The sequence below is a fragment of the Urocitellus parryii genome, chromosome 11, assembly GCF_045843805.1.
Source record: "Urocitellus parryii isolate mUroPar1 chromosome 11, mUroPar1.hap1, whole genome shotgun sequence".
NCBI lineage: Eukaryota > Metazoa > Chordata > Mammalia > Rodentia > Sciuridae > Urocitellus > Urocitellus parryii.
In genome coordinates this window covers 101533250-101548206 of record NC_135541.1, presented here as the reverse complement: position 1 = coordinate 101548206, position 14957 = coordinate 101533250, and the positions used below count along the sequence as shown (strand labels likewise).

General features: G+C 38.5%; 1 protein-coding gene across 1 annotated transcript in view; it reads right to left on the bottom strand.

The window, feature by feature from the left end:
• Window positions 1-14957, bottom strand: part of Eeig2 (EEIG family member 2) — an 80188-nt gene that overhangs the window by 14017 nt on the left and 51214 nt on the right. The window contains exons 5-6 of the mRNA XM_026402808.2: window positions 12710-12756; window positions 4431-4534 (exon numbers count right to left, since the gene is read on the bottom strand). Of these exons, the coding sequence (XP_026258593.2) occupies window positions 4431-4534; window positions 12710-12756 (151 nt within the window). The remainder of the gene's footprint in view (window positions 1-4430; window positions 4535-12709; window positions 12757-14957) is intronic.

The window sequence follows — 14957 nt, the reverse complement described above, 5'->3', positions numbered from 1 at the left end:
ATGTTAGTGTTGCTAGTGCTAGGTTATAATTTGCATCACATCTATGGCTTAATGCAGCATGGAAAGTTCTTACAAAATTGATTACAGTACTCAGTTTCAAAGTAAATGTACAAAAAAGCATTGCTCAAACTGTTTCCTAGTAGTTCCCTGATCACATGCATATTCCAGATGCCAATTAGGTCCTTCCAGAAACAGACTTCTCCCACTGAATGCAGAACTGTGACCATTTTCATTAGGATGAAATATTTGGAAACTAGAACTGTTTTTAAATTAGAAGCAGAAGGAAAGCAATTGAGTAACATAGTAATTATAGCAGCAGTTCTATAAATGATATTGTACACAGTTGGACCAACAAATGCTGCCAAATAAGTAAGCTACTGGAGTGACCTGGCCATCTGCGAAGGTTACTCATTTCTGGACAGATTGCAAGCATAAGAGCATCTATCTCTGCACCAGTCCTAATCCCAAAGGTTAACTCCAACAGAACACATTTATAGAGCTGGTTCATAGTGAGAATTATATAGAGCCCAAACTACTCAGATTGTAACTCATCCATTTATCTCCTGGTTTTAAAAATTTATTTGTTCAATAAATATTTATTGGGCTGGGGATGTGGCTCAAGGGGTAGTGCGCTTGCCTGGCATGTGTGCGGCCTGGGTTTGATCCTCAGCACCACATACAAACAAAGATGTTGTGTCTGCCGAAAACTAAAAAATAAATAAATATTAAAAAAATTCTCTCTCTCTTTTAAAAAATAAAAATAAAAAATAAATAAATATTTATTAATTTCTTACCAAGTCAGGTGCCCAAGGTATAGAGAGTACAAAGGTATAAAATAAATAAGACAAAATACATGTTCAGAGTTTAGAGGTAGAAGCAAACAGAAAACAATGCTATAAGCACTAAAATACAAGCACCCCAAAGAAGCTGTTAAGAGCTCTAAAGGACAGTGCACATAACATCACCTGGTTACAGTGGAAAGAGCTCACAGAGGCTAACTAAGCCTTTAACAATGTCTCAAAGTCCCTCAGGTAGATGAGGAGGGAAAGGCATCTACCTTGCTTGTAGAGAAGAAAATGGTTTGGTAAAGTTGGCAAAGAGTAGAGGGGTTGAGGACTGAAGGGAAAAGAGGCTGAAGAGATAAGCTGAAGGACTTCCTGTGAGTTTATGAAGCAAACCATTTAATGGCTCAAAGCAAGAGTATGACTGACCAATCCACATTCTAAGAAGATTACTGGGGAACAGAATGAACAGAGGATGAAGAAGTGAAGGTTTTCCTTGGAACTAAAGCACCTTTTAACCTGGTTATCCCACTTCTCAAAAGGACTTAAAATCAGCATACTATAGTGACGCAGCCACATCAACGTTTATATCAGCACAATTCATACTAGCTAAGCTATGGAACCAACCTAGGTGCCCTTCAACAGATGAATGGATAAAGAAAATGTGATATATACACAATGGAATATAACTCATCCATAAAGAAAAATGAAATTATGACATTTGCAGTTAAATGGAAGGAACTGGAGACTATCATGCTAAGTGAAATAAGCCAATTCCAAAAATCCAAAGGCCAAATGTTCTCTCTGATGTGCAGATGCTGACTCACAATAGGCCAGGGAGAGGGAAGAGGGGAAGGTTCACACTTGGACCAGGGGAGTGAGGGGATGGGAGGGAGGATAGAAATAGGAAAGAAAGAGAATGAATTGGACATAGCTTTTCTGTATTCATATATGAATATACTACCAGTGTAACTCCACATCATGTACAACCACAAAGGTGGGAAGTGATACTCCATGTATGTATAATATGTCAAAATACATTCTTCCGTGATTCTTATATAACTAAAAAGAACAAATAAAAAAATCAAAAAAAAAAAGAAGTGAAGGTTTTTCACAGTAACCCAGTTGAGAGAGAGGGGTGGGGGAAAGAGGGGTGGGGGAGGGAGGTGGGGGTATGTATGTTTGTATATATTTTTTAAGCAGGCACAAATGACAGGACTCAATTACTAAGCAGAAATTTGTGTCAGGTTAACTGGAATAGAAAATATGGGAGGAAGAGTTAGGAAGACTGTGATGGATGTGAAACTAGAGACCCCTGAGAGTGCCTAAGGCTAAGCATTGTGGTACATGCTGTAATCCCTGCTACTCAGAAGGCTGAGGCTCAAAGCCATGACATTATGACTGTGTTCTTGGCCTTATGCTGGGATACAAAGACAAGGTCAGATCATAAAAAATACCTAAAGTTTGGATGGGGTGAAAGATAAACAGATGAGTTTCAATGTAACAGGTGGCATGAAGTGAACTTTTCCAAAACCCATTTGGAAAGTTCAGGAGGGAATTCAGGGAGAAAGTCCAGAAACAACATAAGTTTGTGAAACAAAAAATTTAACTAACACCTATATGATCATATTTATATTTGTGTGATAGCTAAATCCAAGGCTATTCATGACACTGCACAGGAAAGTTAAGTAGGGGAGACCAAACCCAACAGAACACCGATATTTAAGAGGAAGACAGAAAAGGATAAAGAAGACTTTAGAAGTTCCAAAAGGAAAGGTCAGAGAGGTAGGAGCCAAAGGAAGAGAAAGTTTCAAGAAAGAATAAGTGGCCAAGTCAGAGGAGAACAACAAAAACAATAGAATTTGACAATCGTATAACTGGAGACATCATCAAGAAAGCGAAAAAGATAAGAGTCAGATTGCAAATGTGTTTAAGAATAAATGGGCTGGGCACAGTGGTGCACACCTGTCATCCCAGTGGCTCTGGAGGCTGAGGCAGGAGGATCTTGAGTTCAAAGTTGGCCTCAGCAAAAGTGAGGTGCTAAGCAACTCAGTAAGACCTTGTCTCTAAATAAAATACAAAATTGGGCTGGGATATGAATCAGTGGTTGAATGCCCAGAGTTCAATTCCCAGTACTCCCTCCCCAAATAAATAAATATATAAAAAGAATAAATGGGCAGATAGGGCATGGTTGCACATGTCAGCAATCCCAGCTACTTGGGAGGCTGAGGCAGGAGAATGGCAAACTTGAGGCCAGTCTGGGCAACTTGATGAGACCCTGTCTCAAAAAATAAAAAGGGCTGAGGATGTAGCTCAGTGGTAAACCACTTCTTGGTTTAGTACCCAGTATTGCACAGAAAAAAAAAAAAGAAATTAATGAGAAGTCTATTCTTTCTGGAAGTTTTTGGTTATCAAGAATGATATATGTAATTTATTTGTGTGTGTACCTATATATCTATATACATATGTATATCTTGATGATGTCTCTCTTTCTTCAAATATACAAAGACATCTATCTCTAAAATGACAAGCACGAACCTGCTGGAGTTTACAGCACAGCAGTAGACAGAGAAGGATGTAGGGCTAATGGGTTTTTAAAGTTTATTTTCTCAATGTAAGAAAGAATTAAGAACATTTACATGCTAAAGAGAAAGAGCTTATTAAAAGGTCTAAGAGTAGCCAAAGGACTTGCTGATCAGGAACTTTCAATCACCATTATCTGTAAGACACTATATCACTGCATATTTGAAAAGGTAGTGAAAATGTTAATCTCATCACTTCACCTTTCTTTCTTTCTCTCTCTCTCTCTCTTTCTTTCTTTGTATGTATGTGTATTTTCCCCCCTTTTTTGCAGTGCTGGGGATGCAACCCAGGGCCTCCCTTGAGCATGCTAGGCAACTCTACTAACTAATCTACATTTCCAACCCTCTGTTTGTTAAAACAATAAATAGATCTGGTTCACATAACTTGGATGATAGAAAGAGGTTCCTAAGTCCTCCTCCAGCCAACTTCACATCTTGCCACCCTGTTTTTAACTCATAGAGCAGATTGTGACTTGCTGAAAGTTTGCCTGGAGAAGATTTCAAAGTGTGGACCAGGGACCAGTAGCATAGGCATTACGTGGGAATTTGCTTTTAATACAAAATTTCAGGAACCAACCCAGATATTTATTTGAGTCAAAAAGCATAGCTGCTGGTGCCAGCAATCTGTGTTAACAAGTTCTCCAGGTGATTTTGACACACACTAAGGGCTGGGAACCACTGGTAAGGGAAAGTGATTTCTGGAAGAGAAGCAACACCTGAGAATTTGCCTGCTAGCTCCTAATGTGCTGATATCACCTGAGAGGTGACTGGCAGAAGTTGTTGGGCATGTGGAATGGGAAAAATCTGTAGTCTCCTGTTGCATCTGTTGGGAGGAGAGGCACATGATGGGGGGTGGGTGTCAACTCAATATTTAGCTTTTCAGTCTGTCAAAGCACATCACTTTAGACAAAATAAAGTACTGGCTTACCAAGAATTGCACAATTAAAACTCTCCTGATTCTTAAAAGTACAAATTTAAATCTGGAAGAATTTTGGGATTTTTTTAGGAGATCAAGTAATACTATTTCTCACAAATTAAAAAAAATCAGTAAGCTACGCATACGTACCTGCTATTCCAAGATGGACTTTGAGAGTCTCTCCACCTTTCCTGTCTTCTTCCAGAGACTCAGATTCACCAGCAATTGGTATTGACATCGATGTAGAGGGAGGTCTGTAAATAAACATTTCTAAGGATCAGAGCCTGAAAGTCTGAAAACAGTTAAGGAATGCCTGTGTAGTCAGTACACTGCCTTGGTAAGCTGACTTGGAATGTTAATCTTTTGAGGGTGGAAGTAATAAAAATCAACAAATAATGCATAATCATCTCTTAAAAGCTTGAATGAAATTCATGGGGGAAAAAGGGTTTTTTTATACAACAAAATAAGTGAGAGTAGAAAGGGCACTGTCTGCATAAAGTCCTGAAAAGGGAGAATTCCCACAGCAGCGTGCACCCAGCATTGACAATGCAGGTGGGAGGCACCTCTGAGCCGATGAAGAAGGCACCAAGCCCCTCTGCATCTGAGGCTAGGAGATGACATCATGCCTCCTGCCCACCAACCTCCTAACGAGTGCCCATGCTTTTTTTCTTCTACCTTTCTCTCTGTAAACAGTTCACCTGATCCAGGAGAGTCAGTAGAGAGCCCTGATAGTTTATTTTGCTTTTGGGGCTGGATTCTCTGGGAGGTGATGGACCTCAGCTATTTTTCTCAGCTAATTCAGGGCTCCTCCTATTCCATGTAGAATTTGTGAAACAAGGAGGGACAGGTTTGAGTTTTAATAATTTTCTTTTTAATAGGGATTTTCATTATAAAACATCTCTAACCTTCTTTTTTTTTTAAATATTTCTTAGTTTTCAGCGGACACAACATCTTTGTTTGTATGTGGTGCTGAGGATCGAACCCGGGCTGCACGCATGCCAGGCGAGCGCGCTACCACTTGAGCCACATCCCCAGCCCTGCCATTGTAAAACATCTCTAACCAGAGGAAAACAACAACTTCCTAGAAATTATACCATGGTGATCTGAGATAAAACTGGAAGATGACTGAAGGGATTGTGAAGCTGGCCCACTTTATGGTAATATTTAAATTCTTATTATATTATCTCAATGGAATTCTCAGGCTATTTAGGTTTGGGGGATAGATTAAAGACTGCCATCATAGAGTGAGGCTAGATTTGGTCAGTGCATGCTTATGCATATATTGATATAGCATACTGAACTTTATTTAACTTTTTTTTTTTAGTACTGGGGAATTAAACCCAGGGGTACTTAATCATTGAGCCATATCCCCAGCCCTTTTTTAAAATTTTGAGACAGGATCTCCCTAGGTTGCTAAGGCTGGCCTCAAACTTTCCTCCTGCCTCAGCCTCGGGAGTCACTGGGATTACAGGCATGTGCCGTCACAACAGGGTGATTGCCATCAAATCCATTTAACTTATAGACTGTTTTCAGCTGAGGATTTCCTAAATTACAGTCTTACATGCTCTATTGGGATGTTTACCAGGACTGGTCCAAGAACTGCATCAAACTCAATATATGCCCAACTAAACTCTTCTTTGCCCAAAGCTGTTTTCTTCTTATATTCTCTATCTCTGTGAATGCCATCAGATTCCACAAAGTCACCAAAACTAAAGTCCTGGATATTGCCTTTGTCTCCTTCCTACTATATTTCTATACCCAACCAACCTCTAAACCCCAGATTCCAATAGTTTTCCTAGTTATAATTTCTTCTCCACCATTGTGCCTTTTCCTGGGTGATTTTGAGAGTCTCCTAACTGGGTTCAGATCTCCACTCCATGCTTTCTGAAATGTGCCTTTGAACATGTTACTTTCTGATTTTAAACTTTTCAATGGCTCCTTTGGGATAATGGTCAAGATCCTTAGAATGGCATATAAGAACCCTTTTCAGTTCTGCCCAGACCTACCTCTTTAATTAACAATTTTTTAAAGTTATGTACATTTTTAAGTTATGTACAAGAGCTTGATGAAAAAAAACCCACTCTATATTCAATTTTTCATGGGAAAAACTAATATGTAGAAGATGCATAAAAAGAATGGAGTCTTTATTCACAGTCATTAATCATCGATGGCTGACTCACTCCTGTGTGACCAAATTTTTGTTTGTTGTTCTTTTTAGTTATATATGACAGTAGAAATTCTTATCTTTTTAATTCCAGTTGCTTCATTTTCCCTTTCACAGGTGACCTGTTTACAGTCTCTCTCTCTCTCTAGCTCCTGGACCTGTTTCCAATCCTTCAGAACTCCCCAAATTTGGCTTCGTCCCTATCAGTCTCCTCTGGCTCCACTCTTGCCCATCCAGTTTAATTCCACAGCCCAGCACTTTGAGCAATACCTCAATTTGGTACCCCTTGTTCTGCGGTCTCAGAAAACCTGAGGAACCCTAACTCTTGACAATGTCAGTCATCTGTACTAACTACTCAAAAATCGGGACAATTAAGCATTATGGAGAAAATTCACTGACCCTGGGGATTGATAGTACAGCAAATTAGGAATCTAAAATCTTGCTGAATGTGGTAGTGCATGCTTATAATCTCAGTGATTTTGGAGGCTGAGGTAGGAGGATTGCAAGTTTGAGGCCAGTAATTTAGCAAGATCCTGTCTCAAAAAAATAAAAAGGGCTGAGGATGTATTTCAGTGATAACATACTCCTAGGTCCCAGTTCTAAAAATGAAAACAAAAAAATACACAGGGCCAAAGGTATGGCTCAGTGGTAGTGTCTGCCTAGCATATGCAAGGCCCTGGGTTCTGTCCCTAGTACCTTCCTCTGCTCCAAATAAAGAATATGGAGAGGAGATAGTAGTGTAGGGGATGACCTCCTATAATGACAATACTATCCATGAGACATTCCATAAATATGCCATGTGCTAAGCAAACTGCCTTCTCTTCTTGAAATGTCTCTACCCACCTCCTGTGCTTAATGAGTTCCTATTCATCCTTCCAAACTCAGCTCGGTGTTACTCCCTCAGTGAAGATTTACCAGGCTTTCAAGGAACAGTGATTAGGATCCCAATTACATCATATGCCATGTGTAAGTCTCCTAAATCAGCAGTGAATTCAGTCATAGCAGGGACCCATCTGTCAGCACGAGGTAGGAAATCAACGCAATCAATGAATGGTTCCTTAGACTCTGGACAAATTAGTTGCTTAAACCTCAGTCCCAATGCCCTCCCTCAAAAATATGCATGATACTTACATCACAGAGCTGTTTCAAAAATTAAATTGAGAGACTGTAACATTTGTGAAATCATTATGACAAATGGTAAGCCCCTTTCTTCTAGAATACAAATGCTTTAGAATTGTATAATTCAAGAGTCTCATCATTCCTAATCTTCTTTATCACCAGATTATTCTAGTATAGTATGCAATTTCTCACTCAAAATATACTTTTTCTTCATCAGCACTTTTCAGAGTCAGTTCCCCCTTTTATAAGAATTGGTGGCTATTTGCTGAGTTGTTGGGAACTACAAAACGGAGATTAGAGGTAGGTGGTTAGGTTAGCTGACCAGCTATCTTCTTCATAATACTGTTTTATGGTACACAATATGGGTTTCAGAAAAATTATACAATCTATGTCACAGATATTCTGTTCACAAAATATTAAAACTAGAATTTAAATTTGATGATGCTAAGCTTGACTTGTTTTCTTTTCTTTTCTTTTTTTTTTTTTTGGTGGTGCTAGAGAACCCCAGAACCTCACAAAGGCTATGCAAGTGCCTCACCACTGGGCTATCCCTCCAGCCCTGCTGTACTCTTATTAGTTTCTCTAGTATATTCTAAAATTTTGACATCATGAAAAACTTTAGACAAAAGCAGCGAGAAGAGTTGGATGCATCACTCCAGCAGTTATTTACATGTTTGCTTTACACAAAGATACTTGGTTGTCCCTCAATTCCTCTGTGCCTTAATTTCTTCATCTGTTAGGTGACAATTTGGATTATAAATACTTTTAAAAAATTATACATATTTAAGGGGTACAGTGCAGCAATTTGTTACATGTATACAATGTGTAATGAGCAAATCAGGGTAATTATCATTTCTACCTCCTTAAACATTTATCATTTCTTTGTCTTATGAACTTCAGAACTCCTTTCTTCTAGCTCTTTATACAAGTTATAATAAATTGTTGTCAACTATATTCACCCTAATGTGCTGCAGAACACTGGTACTCATTCATCCTAACTGTATTTTGGCGCCCATTAATCTGACCTTCCTCTATCACCCTTTCCACTTACTCTTCTTGGCCTCAGGTGACCACTCTTCTACTCTCTACTTCTATGAATGTACTTTTTAAGCTTCAACATATGAGTGAGATATGGGTACCTGGCTTATTCCATAACATTCTCCATGTTCCATCCATGGTGCCACAAGTAACAGGACTTCATTCTTTTTTAATGGCTGAATGATATTTCATTGTGGATATGTATTACATTTGTTTTAACCATTCACTCACTGATGAACACTTCAACTGATTCCTTGTCTCATCTATTGTAAATAGTTCTGTAATAAACATAGGTGTGTAGATAGCTTTGATGTATGATTTAATTTCCTTTGGATATATACCCAGTAGTGAGATAGCTGAGGCATATACATCAAATTTTCCCCCTACTATTAAGAATTGAACCCAGGTGTGCTTTATCACTGAACTTACATCCTCAGCTTACTTATTTATTTATCTACTTTTGATAGCAGGGATTGAATGCAGGGGGCACTTAACTACTGAGCCATATCCCCAGCCCTTTTTATTTTTTATTTTGAGACAGGTTCTCACTAAGCTGCCGAAGCTGGTCTCAAACTTGTGATCCTCCTACCTCAGCCCCCCAAGTCGCTGGGACTAGAGGCATGCAACAAAGCCATTTATACCAATGTTTTAAAAACTGGCTTTTTGATGCTCCCAAAGAGATTCTGGGAATATGCAAGGGAGAGTACTTAACATATTTTTTTTTTTCTGTTTGGTGCTGGGGATTGATCCCAGGGCCTTGTGCACTAAAGAAAAGTGCTCTACCACTAAGCTTTACTCCCCAACCCCCTGCTTATTCTCATGCTTATTACCAAAGTCTTTATAAATTCTATATTGTCAGAATTATCTTTGTAGAGATAATACAGAAGATCAGAGCATCTATGTTTGAGCTCTTTGATATGGGAGTTTCCTAAGTAGAGAAGTAAAATGCAAAGAAAGGGCCAGAAAGGTTCATAAAAGGTTCACAGGAAGGAATAATGAATTCATTTTGTTTTATTAGGTTTTGCTGCTCATTTTCTTATTTAACCCTAAACTGATTCCACTAGAAAACAAATTGTTATCTGAGAGAATAAAAATAGTATAGCAAAAACTGTTTAATCCTAAGAGAACAGTAAATAATGAACCAGGAACTTATGGCTTGTGAGAAAATAGAATAGAAGTTATAGCAAAATGTATAGTTTTTTTTTTTAATCCAGGCATACTTTACCACTGTGCTATATCCCCAACCCTTTTTAAATTTTTTTTAAAGAGAGAGTGAGAGAGCAGAGAGAGAGAGAGAGAATTTTTAATATTTATTTTTTAGTTCTCGGCGGACACAACATCTTTGTTTGTATGTGGTGCTGAGGATCGAACCGGGCCGCACACATGCCAGGTGAGCGCGCTACCGCTTGAGCCACATCCCCAGCCCTTTTTAAATTTTTTGAGACAAAGTCTTGCTAAACTGCTGAAGCTGGCCTTGCACTTGAGATCCTCCTGCCTCAGTAGCCAAGTAGCTGGGCTTACAGGTGTGTGTCACTGCACCTGGCTCTACAGGTATAATCGAGAATAGATTCGTATTAAAATACATATTTTCATCTTTACAAAACAGTGTGAAACTAGAGAACTATACGGACAATACTTCCTAAGTTATAGTAGGAGCCATTAAAAACACAAAGTTCATATATAGGGAAGTAAATGTTTACTTTCTAAGTATGTTTTTCTTAGATGTTTAAATAATATCTAATCAATCTTCATTTATAATTAATAAGTGTCTTCAAGCTTGCTGACAGGCAATCCTACTGCATTTCCCCAGTTCACCTCACAATCTAAGACTGTAACAATCATTTTCCTTTTTCTGCACAGCCCCACCCTGTCCTTGCTGTAATGATCATTCTGTTTCCTATTTTACTAAGAAACCAGAAGCAGTTAGACAGGAACTTCCATCTGCTTTCACATATCTGCATCAACAGCCACGTTCCCTGCCCTCATTCCTCTTGATAGTCCAGCAACTGTCCCTTTTCTCTTTCCCATCACTGGTTTCTTCCTCTTTATTGGGCCAATCCCATTGGCTGTTCAAGCTCCCATTTTAAAAAATAAATAAACTCCGCCCCACCCCATATCTTCTCTTTACTTATGAACCCATCTTTTTATTCCTTTTTTTTCCCAGCAAAATTCCCCAGAGTGTTGTTTATATTCGCTGTTTCCAGTTTTCTCACAAACTCTCTTTAACCCATTCTGAAAAGGCTTTAGTCTAAGAACATTCTACCAAAATTCTGTTAAAGTCATCCATGTCTCTAGATGCCAAATCAGTTCTCAGATTCTGAGACCTACTGCTGCAGTATATCCTCCAGCTGCTGCTCCTCCTTTCTGGCCATTTCTTCACTGGTTTTCAGGAAGTTCTCTCCTTTGCTTCCCTCCTCTTGGCTCACTGTTTGTTCCTTTACTGGTTCTTCCCACCTCCCCAACCTCTACATGCTGGAGTGAGTGTCTCACACTATAACTATGGCCCTTTCCTTATTTGTGTTTATACTCAGTCCATTTAGATCATTTTACTAAGCCTCGTGGCTTTAATTACTATCTGTATGCTGATGATATAATGATTTCCAGTTTATGCCTGCAGCCTGTCGTTGATATATTCACCTGCCTATTTAACTCGCCCTGCTGGGGATTACACAGGTTCTCAAACTTAACATGTCTAATGCCCAAGCTCCCAGTTGTTCCTTTTGTGGTTTTTCAGTAAGTGAAAACATTCTTCCTGCTACTCAGACCCCAGACTTTGGACTATTGATTCAGTCTAATTATCTACCTGTTTTGGTACCCTCCAGTGATCCCTCAAATTATCTGTTCTCCACCTAGTAGTCCTAAGTCAGATAGTTGTACTCCTTGCTTGAAACTTGTATTATCTTTTTTTTTTTCTTCTAGTACTGAGGATAAAACCCAGAGCCTTGTGTGTGCTGAACAACTGCTCTATCACTGAAATATATCCCTACCACTTTTTATTTTTAATTTCGAGAAAAGGCCTAAGTTGTCCAAACAGATCTTAAATTTGCAATCTTCCTGCCTCAGTCTCCAAGGAGTTGGGATTACAGGTACGTGCCACCATGTCTAACTTCCATTAGATTTTTTTTTTTTTTTTTTGGTATGGGGGATTAAACCCAAGAGTGCTTTACCACTGAGCTACTACATCCCCAGCCCTTTTTATTTTTTGAGACAGGGTCTCACTAAATTGCTTAGGGCCTCACTAAGTTGCTGAGTCTGGCCTTAATCTTGTGATCCTCTTGCCTCAATCTCCTGAGTTGCCAGAATTACAGGTATGTGCCATCAACCTGGCTTCCATTAGCTTTTTATCTCACTCAGAGTATAAGTAGAGTCCTTATGGCCTGCAGGATTCTATCATTTGACTTTACCTCTTATTACCCTCCTTTTTATTCACTCTGATCTAGATGTACTGGTCTCCTGGCAGTCACTTAAACATGCCAAGAACACTTCTCTCTCACAGCTTTTCGCCTTGTTCCCTCTACCTCAAATGCTCTTTCTTTAAATATCTGCATGACTTGCCTCCCATCTCCTTCAGGTCTCTACTCAAATATCATCTTGACTAGGGAGTCTGTTCCTGACTACTTGGTATAAAATAGCAGTCTCACTCTCCACTATGGCTCTGCTACCTGGCTTTATTTTTACCAAAGTAGTTATCATCATGTTTATATATATTTACTTAAGTTTTGTTATTTGTTTTCCTCGTAACATATGAGTTCCAAAATGGCAATGACTGCCAGGTGTGGTGGCACATGCCTGTTAACCAGTGACTTGGGAGGCTGAGGCAGGAGGACTGGAAGTTGGAGGCCAGACTCAGCAACTTAGTGAAGCTCTAAGAAATTAAGATCCTGTCTCAAAATAAAAAATAGAAAGGGTTGGGGACGTGGCTCAGAGTTTAAATAATCTTGGGTTCCATCCCTGGTACCAAAACCAAACCAAAACAAAAGAAAATGGCAGTGACTTAGTCTATTTTGTTCAATGTTGTTTCCGTAGGGTTTAAGATAGGGTCTTACCATTTAAACAAATCTCTGCTATACTATCAGATAAGTAACTAATTTTTTGGATATCAACTTACGTTTTAAAACATGGGTCACCAGACATCAGCTGCATACTGATCAAAACCTAAACATAAGAACAAGAAATATCATAATTAGAAAATATTTCTCAAGAGCAAAGCTATGTATGATGAATCTTTCTTTCCCCCACAACATGAAGCCCATTATTTTCTATTTATAAAGCTTTAGATAAAATGATAGTCAAATTGGTTATACCCAATATTAAATTACTGCTTTATGTAGATAAAAAATTAAAAATAACTTTAAACATTCAAAATCATAATTACAAAAATCAGATTGGAAGAGATGAAAACAAAAGCAAGTGATTCTCTAGTAACAATCCTTCTTGTGAGTGTGTGGCTGTGCTCATCTAGTTCATGTCTTCACTCCCAGACTCCTGTGCTGCTTAAGAGTCTGCTGGTGGCTTTTCAGAGAGCTTCTGGCCTCTGCTTTAGGTCAGGATTTAGAGCTTTTCTTCATTTTTGAAATGCTTTTCTCTGGGTGCTGACTACTTTTTAAGAATCACCCATAGGACTATTTCACATTCTTATGGGAATAATAATGGTAATAAAAATGATGTTAAAATGGTCATTATTTGAGAATTTATCATGGGACAGGCATAAGCTAAAGGTTTTACATGTAGCACTTCATTTAATTTTTAATACTCCCATGAGAAAGTGATACTCTCATTTTAAGCTCAAAGAGATTTATATTTTCAAGATCAGAGAGCTGGCAAAGGGAAGAGCTGAGGTCTTAACCCAGGACTGCATAAAACCCAAATTCAAGGTCTTAATGAATAATAGGATATGAATATGTTATTACATGTTTTCCAGTTAATGGCTAACATGTATCTTTTATAACCTTATTTCATTGAAAACTCTTCCCTCAGTGCATCCATTACTATTCCTCTTTTCCTTAAATGTCAAACATAACCTTCCTTATCACCTCTTCTTTCTTACAATTCCATCAAGATAGCACTCTTGAATATCCTGAATGTCTTAGGAAGAAGATGGAGATGACACAGACATCTTTTAAGAAACTGCACAGTGCGGAAGAACAGAGAAGGCTGTAGCTGGAAGAGATGAGGAGCTGGTTTGTGTCTGCTTTTTAAAATATGGGAGGGCTGGGTGTAGCTCAGTGGTAGGGTACTTGCCTAGCAAGCACCAGTCCCTGAGTTCTGTCCCCAGTACCACACACACAAAGGGAGACAGATAAAGAACTGTTTTTTTTATACATTGATAAGAATGGATCCTTAGAAGAGATGCTTAAGAGGGAATAATCCAAGGAGAAAACCCCTTGATTAGGTAAGATTTAGATTCTAGAGGCTGAGAGGAGGGATGAACTTCTGACACTTGCTATAATAGAGGGTGAAAAGGATAGTGAGTCTGGAGAGACAGGTAGAATTGTAAGTTTGGTAATGGGAAAATGAGGGCATTTGAATGTAATGACTTCTATTTTCTTAATAAAGGATAAGACAAGGGCATGAGCTGAGGGCAAGAGAGATATATAAAGGTATAAGGAGAAAGAAGGTATGAAAAAGAATATATAAAATTGGGAAAGGTATGCAAATAGGCTAGAGCTCAGTGGAATAGAGAAAGGAAATTGAGGGGGAGGGAGGAAGGATGGGAAAAGGGAGGAGTGGTGGAATGAATCTGACCAAAGTTTCCTACATATATACATGAATATACCACAGTGAGTTTTACCTTTATGTGTATCCATAGTGCACTAATTTTAAAAAAAAGCTATAAATAAATAGAAAAAAGATAAGTAGAGTACAGGAAGGGGAACAAGAGGAGGGAGGAGAAGAGGGGATGTGCTCAGGAATGAATTGGAATAAATTGTACTTCATTTTGTATATTTATACCAAAATGAACCCTAATATTATTTATATCTATAATGAACTAATAAACAAAAAAGGAAGAAAATATAATTCTAAGACACTGGTGCTAAATAAAGAGGAAAGAAGTGGTGGAGGCAATCCATAAATAGAATGTAGACTACACAGAATCAAGAACACAAATTTAGAGACTATTTTTGAAAAGAAGAGGGATTAATTGATTAGAGGAAAGGAAAGAAGGAGTTAGCTTGGTAATTTTAGGAGTTAATGATGAGGATACTTAAGAGCTCACTTCAGATGGCTTCACTATATTTACCTTCAAACCCCAAATTAGATTATTGCTGCTCCAGGATTTACTGGAAGCAGGAGTGAGTGCTAGAGTTGGGATCAATTTCAGGCACTCATTTCTCCTCTCCATAAATAACAGGTAT